The sequence below is a fragment of the Oncorhynchus clarkii genome, chromosome 19 (assembly GCF_045791955.1).
Source record: "Oncorhynchus clarkii lewisi isolate Uvic-CL-2024 chromosome 19, UVic_Ocla_1.0, whole genome shotgun sequence".
Classification (NCBI taxonomy): domain Eukaryota; kingdom Metazoa; phylum Chordata; class Actinopteri; order Salmoniformes; family Salmonidae; genus Oncorhynchus; species Oncorhynchus clarkii.
Window position 1 is genome coordinate 30,969,524 of NC_092165.1, and position 9,183 is coordinate 30,978,706.

General features: G+C 42.0%; 1 protein-coding gene across 2 annotated transcripts; it reads right to left on the reverse strand.

Moving 5' to 3' along the window:
• Positions 1–1,840: 1,840 nt before the first annotated feature.
• LOC139374208 (HAUS augmin like complex subunit 2) lies at positions 1,841–8,978 on the reverse strand. 2 transcript variants are annotated; one of them, XM_071115229.1, is made up of 7 exons: positions 8,882–8,978; positions 8,473–8,597; positions 4,239–4,334; positions 3,948–4,017; positions 3,663–3,795; positions 3,385–3,493; positions 1,841–3,074 (listed from the first exon to the last, which is right to left on the reverse strand). In XM_071115229.1, the coding sequence occupies exons 2-7, from the start codon at positions 8,557–8,559 to the stop codon at positions 2,958–2,960; spliced, it is 612 nt and encodes a 203-aa protein (XP_070971330.1). In that variant the 5' UTR covers positions 8,560–8,597; positions 8,882–8,978; the 3' UTR covers positions 1,841–2,957. The 2 variants fall into 2 exon arrangements, with proteins under 2 accessions (XP_070971330.1, XP_070971331.1); XM_071115230.1 differs by having other exon boundaries at positions 1,844–3,074; positions 8,473–8,581; positions 8,882–8,970.
• Positions 8,979–9,183: the final 205 nt, after the last annotated feature.

The following is a 9,183-nucleotide window of genomic DNA, read 5'->3' on the forward strand; positions in this document are numbered from 1 at the left end:
GTGCTTCTACATCAGCATTGCTTGCTGTTTGGGGATTTAGGCTGGGTTTCTGTACAGCACTTTGTGACAGCAGGTAATGTAAAAACTGCTTTAGAAATACATTTGATTGAATTGGATTGACTAACTATATTTGATTTAACTAGGCAAGTCGCTTACAAACAAATCCTTACACTATATACACATAGCAAAAGCTGTGGTTACTGTACAGAATTCAATTACGCTAAAGAAAAGTCTAAAATAACCCAAGTGTCCCACTTTTCAAATTCTTCAGTCGATGACACCCTGCTCATATGAATCAGCCTGTCTTTGTGAGAAGGAGCCCTCATCTGCTTTGACCAGGTTCATTGATATGCCAAGCATTAAATCACATATCTAGTGCCAGGCCAATGGTGTGTATGTACACATACAGTGCCTTCGGAAAGTCTTCAGAACCTTGACTTTTTCCACATATTGTTACATTGTAACATATTAAAACTTTGTCTACACACAATACCAGATAATGACAAAGCAAAAACAGTTACATTTTTTTGCAAATATAAAAAAACGAAATATCACATTTACAAAAATATTCAGACCCTTTTCTCAGTATTTTGGTGAAGCACCTTTGGCAGAAATTACCGCATTGAGTGTTCTTGAGTACGACGCTAACAGCTTGGCACACTTGTATTTGGGGAGTTTATCCTATTCTTCTCTGCAGATCCTTTCACGTTCAGTCAGGTTGGATGGGAACATAGCTGCACAGCTATTTTCAGGTCTCTCCAGAGATGTTCGATCGATCAGGTTCGAGTCTGGGCTCTGGCTGGGCCACTCAAGGACATTCAGAGACTTGTCCCGAAGCCACTCCTGCATTGTCCTGTTGGGAGGGGGAAAACTTCACCTCGGTCTGAGGTCCTGAGCAGGATTTCATCAACGATCTGGCTGGACTTTGCTTCGTTCATCTTTGCCTCGATGCTGACTAGTCTCCCAGTCCTTGCCGCTGAAAAACATCCCCACAGCATGATGCTGCCACCACCATGCTTCATTGTAGGGATGGTGCCAGGTTTCCTCCAGAAGTGATGCTTGGTATTCAAGCCAAAGAGTTCAATCTTGGTTTCATTAGACCAGAGAATCTTGTTTCTCATTGTCTGAGGGTCTTTTAGGTGCCTTTTGGCAAACTCCAAGCGGGCTGTCATATGCCTTTTACTAGAGGCCTGATTTTTGGAGTGCTGCAGAGATGGTGGTCCATCTCCACAGATAAACTCTGGAGCTCTGTCAGAGTGACCATCGGGTTCTTGGTCTCCCCCGTTTGGCCGGGCGGCCAGCTCTAGGAAGTATTGGTGGTTTCAAACTTCTTCCATTTAAGAATGGAGGCCACGGTGTTCTTGGGGACCTTCAATGCTGCACCTCGACACAATCCTGTCTCGGAACTCTACGGACATCTCCATTGACTTCATGGCTTGGTTTTTGCTCTGACATGCACGGTCAACTGTGGGACCTTATATAGACAGGTGTGTGCCTTTCCAAATCATGTCCAATCAATAAAATGTATCATAGGTGGACTCCAATCAAATTGTTGAAACATCAAGGAGGATCAATGGAAACAGGATGCACCTGAGCTCAATTGAGTCTCATAGCAAAAGGTTTTACTTATGTAAAGAAGGTATTTTTGTTTTTTATTTTGAATACATTTACAAAAATGTCTAACAACCTGTTTACACTTTGTCATTATGGGATATTGTGTCTAGATTGCGGAGGATTTTTATATATTTAATCCATTTTTAGAATAAGGCTGTAACGTAAAACTCAAGGGGTCTGAGAACTTTCCGAAGGCACAGTACATAGTGAACAGCAAGGAAACAGATTGTTACATTCACTTTATTGCTTTTGGCTCTGACTCTACATAGACTGTAGTTATGATAGATGGGAAGTTTAAATAATGTTTTCATATGCACTGTACAAGTGTATCTGTCTGAATTTATGGATCTTTTTCCAACTCTGCTTTAGTCTATTTGTGTATTTCAGTTGTGTCCACAAAGTCTTGGCAATAAAGTAGGCTCTTCACTAGTATTTTCCCTCTCTTGTCCTTATTCTCATCTCAGTAACACCCATCAACAATGGAATTATGTGTGTGTTTGATAGTTAGAGAGAGGAAAGTGTAATTCAGAGTCCACAGACGAGACAGCCCCATTGTTATTTTGTTGTTGTTGTACTTTTACCCCTCTTTCTCCCCAATTTCGTGATATCCAATTGGTAGTTACAGTCTTGTCCAATCGCTGCAATTCCCCTAAGTTCCGACGTCAGCTTGCAGACGCCTGGCCCACAACAAGGAGTCGCTAGAGTGCGATGGGACAAGGAAATCCCTGCCAGCCAAACCCTCCCCTAACCCAGATGACGCTGGACCAATTGTGTGCCGCCTCATGGGTCTCCCAGTCACGGCCGCCTGTGACACAGCCTGGGATCAAACACAGGTCTGTAGTGACGCCTCAAGCAATGCGATGCAGTGCCTTAGACTGCTGCGCCAATCGGGAGGTCTCATTGTGACATAGCTACTCGGCTCCATCGTCCGCAGGGTACGCACAGTCCAAATATTAACAAGATAGATTTATTTACAAAGATACCATTAGTTAGAATCAAAATTAACATAAAAAAAGCACATTAAGGGGAATGTTGTAAAGTAACACAACACCCATTCTCTCTGAATGAGACATTTGTCAAACATTTTCAGAACACATAATCCTCGTCATGTATAACTGACAAATGTCCATTGAAGCGTTCTGAAAGGTTTGACTTGGGTTGCGTCCCGATTCTCCACCCTTCTCCCAAAGTGTTTACTTGCACACTACAATTTAAAATAATGGATTTGAAAGCAGTGGATTCATGTAAGCATTGGCTGTAGGGAGTTTCCACCCTTGTTGAATCCATGACAGGCAAGTGCACACTTCAGGAAAAAAGGTGAAGAATTGGGACTCACCTTGCTCTCAGGTAGTGATGTCATTGATGGAAGTGCTGCTGTTTTGACTTCTCCACTGTAGAATCTGTTTAGAGAGTCTTTCCACCTCTGTCACCTGGGCTAGGAGCTGAGCTATGCCATTGTTCTGAGAAAGAGAGAGTACAATGTATAAAATTAACATGAACAATCACAGTACAGTATTAACAATAACATGGGCCATTCTGGCTCAGACAATGCTTACTTACTACCATTAGCTAGTATAAATTCAACAACCTGAAAAGTGTTATTATTCTGGGGTAAGGGGTAGGCTTGTAAAATAGAGGATAAAAAGGGGTCAAGAGGAAGATACTGTACAAAACGTAGCTACATGCATTCTACTGAACACAATCCATGGCAGAGTTTAGGACTTGCAATACATCTGGCCTGGGGATAGGGTTTTGACTGAAAGAACTCACCAGATTGCTCATGGAATCATCAATGGTGGGAATAGAACGAACAGTGCTTATCTTTGCCTCCAAGTTCTCAATGAAGTCCACCACCATCCTCATGACCTCCACCACATATCTATAAAACAGGACCATCATTCCTCTGTTAACTGGGAGAATACAATTCAAAAAGGTACACTCAGCAATATAACATCACAAAAAACATCAGGGCATCTTCCTGTGTACAGAATTCAAGAATATTGTAAACACAGTGTTGTCAGTGCATGCAAAAATAAAAGGTAGCTCACCTGTGAAGATCTGCCTCTACGGGCAGGTTAGTCTGACACAGTGGTTTCATCAGTCTTCGGCGCAGGCTTGCCTGTTCTCTCAGCACATCTTGCAGATGGGAGGTGAATTGCTGCAATGATGTAAACCTTTGACCTATAAGAAACACATTCAATTATTAATTTATGACCAGACAATTACATCAAAGTCTGGCTGTCCCTCCAAACATTAAACATGTTTGTATCTGACAATGTTGCTACCTACTACCTCAAGACACCACAAAGGAAAAGTACCACATCCCCACTTACTCAAATAAAATTTGTGAGTGACATCTGCGCTTTCTTTTTCCAACTTCAACAACTCCATTTCTAGATTGATCTAAAACAAATAGAACTAAGTTAGGTAAATGCATATCTCTGCATCAAACAGGACAGGTGTCTGGCACCAAACCAGGATTGTAGTCACTAGGCACCAAATGGAAGAAAACGGACTGGAACGGGGAGGGACTACCTGAACATGTCCAATAAACTTGTTTTCTTGCTAAATGTATTGCTATTATGTGCACTAATTAATACAAGAATACCTGTTTGTAACGTTACCTTGTCAAGCTCCCGTTCCATAGTGATGAGCTGTTCAGCTTCCAGGAGATGTGGGGAAAAGACGTGGGGTTCTCTAGGGACAGAATCAACATCCTCCTGTAAGGAAAGAGACTCTTAGTGTGATGGCCTAGGATATCGGTAGAAAAGCAACTACAGTGCATTCGGAAAGTATTCAGACCTTCACTTTTTCCACATTGTTCCATTACAGCCTTATTCTATAATGACAAAGCATACCGTTTTTTATTACTATTATTATTTTTTTTTTTACAAATATCATATTTACATGAGTATTCAGACCCTTTACTCAGTACTTTGTTGAAGCACCTTTGGCAGCGATTACAGCCGCCTCGAGTCTTCTTGGGTATGACGCTACAAGCTTGGTGCACCTGTATTTGGGGAGTTTCTCCCATTCTTCTCTGCAGAGCCTCTCAAGCTCTGTCAGGTTGGATGGGGAGCGTTACTGCACAGCTATTTTCAAGTCTCTCCAGAGATGTTTGATCGAGTTCAAGTCCGGGCTTTGGCTGGGCCACTCAAGGACATTCAAAGACTTGTCCCGATATACAGTGCCTTGCGAAAGTATTCGGCCCCCTTGAACTTTGCGACCTTTGCCACATTTCAGGCTTCAAACATAAAGATATAAAACTGTATTTGTTTGTGAAGAATCAACAACAAGTGGGACACAATCATGAAGTGGAACGACATTTATTGGATATTTCCAACTTTTTTAACAAATCAAAAACTGAAAAATTGGGCGTGCAAAATTATTCAGCCCCCTTAAGTTAATACTTTGTAGCGCCACCTTTTGCTGCGATTACAGCTGTAAGTCGCCTGGGGTATGTCTCTATCAGTTTTGCACATCGAGAGACTGACATTTTTTCCCATTCCTCCTTGCAAAACAGCTCGAGCTCAGTGAGGTTGGATGGAGAGCATTTGTGAACAGCAGTTTTCAGTTCTTTCCACAGATTCTCAATTGGATTCAGGTCTGGACTTTGACTTGGCCATTCTAACACCTGGATATGTTTATTTTTAAACCATTCCATTGTAGATTTTGCTTTATGGTTTGGATCATTGTCTTGTTGGAAGACAAATCTCCGTCCCAGTCTCAGGTCTTTTGCAGACTCCATCAGGTTTTCTTCCAGAATGGTCCTGTATTTGGCTCCATCCATCTTCCCATCAATTTTAACCATCTTCCCTGTCCCTGCTGAAGAAAAGCAGGCCCAAACCATGATGCTGCCACCACCATGTTTGACAGTGGGGATGGTGTGTTCAGGCTGATGAGCTGTGTTGCTTTTACGCCAAACATAACGTTTTGCATTGTTGCCAAAAAGTTCAATTTTGGTTTCATCTGACCAGAGCACCTTCTTCCACATGTTTGGTGTGTCTCCCAGGTGGCTTGTGGCAAACTTTAAACAACACTTTTTATGGATATCTTTAAGAAATGGCTTTCTTCTTGCCACTCTTCCATAAAGGCCAGATTTGTGCAATATACAACTGATTGTTGTCCTATGGACAGAGTCTCCCACCTCAGCTGTAGACCTCTGCAGTTCATCCAGAGTGATCATGGGACTCTTGGCTGCATCTCTGATCAGTCTTCTCCTTGTATGAGCTGAAAGTTTAGAGGGACGGCAGGTCTTGGTAGATTTGCAGTGGTCTGATACTCCTTCCATTTCAATAATCGCTTGCACAGTGCTCCTTGGCATGTTTAAAGCTTGGGAAATCTTTTTGTATCCAAATCCGGCTTTAAACTTCTTCACAACAGTATCTCGGACCTGCCTGGTGTGTTCCTTGTTCTTCATGATGCTCTCTGCGCTTTCAACGGACCTCTGAGACTATCACAGTGCAGGTGCATTTATACGGAGACTTGATTACACACAGGTGGATTGTATTTATCATCATTAGTCATTTAGGTCAACATTGGATCATTCAGAGATCCTCACTGAACTTCTGGAGAGAGTTTGCTGCACTGAAAGTAAAGGGGCTGAATAATTTTGCACGCCCAATTTTTCAGTTTTTGATTTGTTAAAAAAGTTTGAAATATCCAATAAATGTCGTTCCACTTCATGATTGTGTCCCACTTGTTGTTGATTCTTCACAAAAAAATACAGTTTTATATCTTTATGTTTGAAGCCTGAAATGTGGCAAAAGGTCGCAAAGTTCAAGGGGGCCGAATACTTTCGCAAGGCACTGTAACTCCTGCATTGTCTTGGCTGTGTGCTTTGGGTCATTGTCCTGTTGGAAAGTGAAGTGAGCCCTCAGTCTGAGATCCTGAGCGCTCTGGAGCAGGTTTTCATTGAGGAGTGCTCTGTACTTTGCTTCGTTCATCTTGATCCTGACTAGTCTCTCAGTCCCTGCCGCTGAAAGACATCCCCACAGCATGATGCTGCCACCACCATGCTTCACCTTAGGAATGGTATTGGCCAGGTGATGAGCGGTGCCTGGTTTCCTCCAGATGTGAGGCTTGGCATTCAGGCCAAAGAGTTCAATCTTGGTTTCATTAGACCAGAGAATCTTGTTCCTCAAATCAAACCTTATTTGTCACATGCGCCAAATACAAAAAGTATAGACTTTACTGTGAAAATGGTCTGAGAGCCCTTTAGGTGCCTTGTGGCAAACTCCAAGTGGGCTGTCATGGGCCTTTTACTGGAGTGGCTTCCATCGGGCAATTCTACCATAAAGAATTGGTGGAGTGCTCTGGAGCTCTGTCAGTCCTATCGAGTCTCATAGCAAAGGGTCTGAATACTTATGTAAATAAGGTAATAAAACGTGAAAAAAAAAATCTAAAACCCGCTTTTGTCATTATGGCGTAGTGTGTGTGGATTGATGAGGAAAAATAAGGCTGTAACGTAACACAATGTGGAAAAAGTGAAGAGGACCGAATACTTTCCAAATGCACTGCATACACTCTTCTTCAAGGGTACCCAAACAACCCTTCTAGAGATGGCAACATTCTCAAATAATTCTGCTCCAAAAATATTATCTAATTAAGCTATAAGGCCTAAGGAGGTTTGGTATATGGCCAATACACCACAGCCAAGGGCTGTTCTTATGTATGATGCAACGCGGAGTGCATGGATACAGCCCTTAACCGTGGTATATTGGCCATATACCACAACCCCCTGAGGTGCCTTATCACTATTATAAACTGGTTACCAATGTAATTAGAGCAGTAAAAATACATGTGTCATAAACGTGGTATACAGTCTGATATACCACTGCTGTCAGCCAATCAGCATTCAGGGTTCGAACCACCCAGTTTATAATCTCTGTTATACCAAGGTGTAGGTGTGTTTTGCACCAGGTGAAAGTTGATTGCATTCATTTTGGGTCCTGGTAGTATATGATGGGAAGTTAAGATATTTTTACTGACTCTGATATTTGACTCATTCAGTCAAAAGAACAAATCTTTCGACTAATTTTGTTCATTTGAGTCAGTTATGCCCAGAGCACGCATGACCCCCTGCCCATGAACGATGAACATAAAACTCGAGAGGCATGATTCTACAAGCCTCTCGTTTATGTATTTTAACAAAGGTGGCTTATTGGAGCTGTCATTTGTGACTGAGACTCGTAAACGTGTTTAAACAATGCACATGTGTTGATTGCTAGGCATACCAATAAGATTGTATTGATACTTTTGAAACGAGGTCTAGTTGGGGTGGGTATAATTTGTGGAACGTTCCAACAGGAATCTGTTCCAAAAACGTAAAGTACAAGGTTGCCAACAAACAACGCATACAAAGTAGCATGATCAATTCACCTAGCTGCCGAATAGGCATAAACTCGCCACGTAGTTTCTTCTTCACGTTTGTCCATTGGCTACCAGAGTGAGGACAGACATTTTTCGGAATAAACGTGGTGAGTGAAACACTTTGAAATAGCACACTTCCTACCCGGTATCTTATTCCGCCGCGATACAACTTTGTTTTGGTTGTTTGTTGGCAACCTTGTTATTTACGAAGTTTTTGGAACAAATTCCTGTTGGAACGTTCCACAAATTATACCCACCTGTCTAGCTGTGGCCGCAACCAGACTAGATTGTGAACGACTCTTTGCGGAATGTATTTGTTGACTGCAGTGAGAGTGATAAGCAGCGCAAAGTCTTTTGCGAACTGCAGGCCCCCAACGATTAGTTCTCGAGTTCGAGTCTGTGTCGATAACATTCCATAATAAATTAATTACATTCACTCTTGCCCGATGAATTAGTTAAAAACACTCCTGCTCGGCATGCACTCACCTGGGAAATAACACCCGAGGCGACGCATCTGGTCAAAAGACTTGCAACTGGTGTCACTGAATATGGAGCAATGTCCCACGGATTCATTCGTAAGAGCGGTGGGGTCAACCTTGGAAAATATGTAGCTGTAAAAAAGCAAAGATTCGTACTCAATATAACAAGCGAATCTTAGTTAGCTAGCTAACGTTATATAGAACGTGGCTAGTTAGTGTCCATTAACGTTACACACTCGGATTCGCAGAGGCTAGCAATGTTGTGCTAGCTAACGTTACTGTTAGCTAACTGAGAAAGCAACGTTTGTCTACGTTAAGATAGAAAACCTAATTTTACCACATTCCCACAACTACTAGTTTAGTATATAGTTACCCATATACACCAACATTTTACAGTGTAAGTCCATTTGTCTTACCAATTTTCGACCAAATATTTATTTTCAAATTTAGCCCGCGGATGTTGTTCCTTTGGTGAAGAAATTACTTCCGGACTTCCCGCTCTAACTTTACTGTAGTGATGTGCAGTTCACGAACGATTCGTTATTTTTGAACGACTCCTTTTACTGACTCGCTCATTTTAGTCGTTCGTTTGACCTGAGTTTGCTAGATGATACGCTCCTCCGGCAGTGGCTACAGAGATGGTCTCCCGACTATGGCATATGTTTTGAACTAATTGATCGGGCATGGTGCAAGAGTGAATGTAATTAATGTATTGAAT

Coding starts and splice junctions, on each gene's coding strand:
- LOC139374208 (XM_071115229.1), bottom strand. CDS start 8,559: ATGAATCCGTGGGACATTGCTCCATATTCAGTGACACCAGTTGCAAGT. Junction 4,335..8,472: donor CCTCGGGTGTTATTTCCCAG/GTGAGTGCATGC, acceptor CTTTCCTTACAG/GAGGATGTTGATTCTGTCCC. Junction 4,018..4,238: donor TGGAACGGGAGCTTGACAAG/GTAACGTTACAA, acceptor TATTTGTTTTAG/ATCAATCTAGAAATGGAGTT.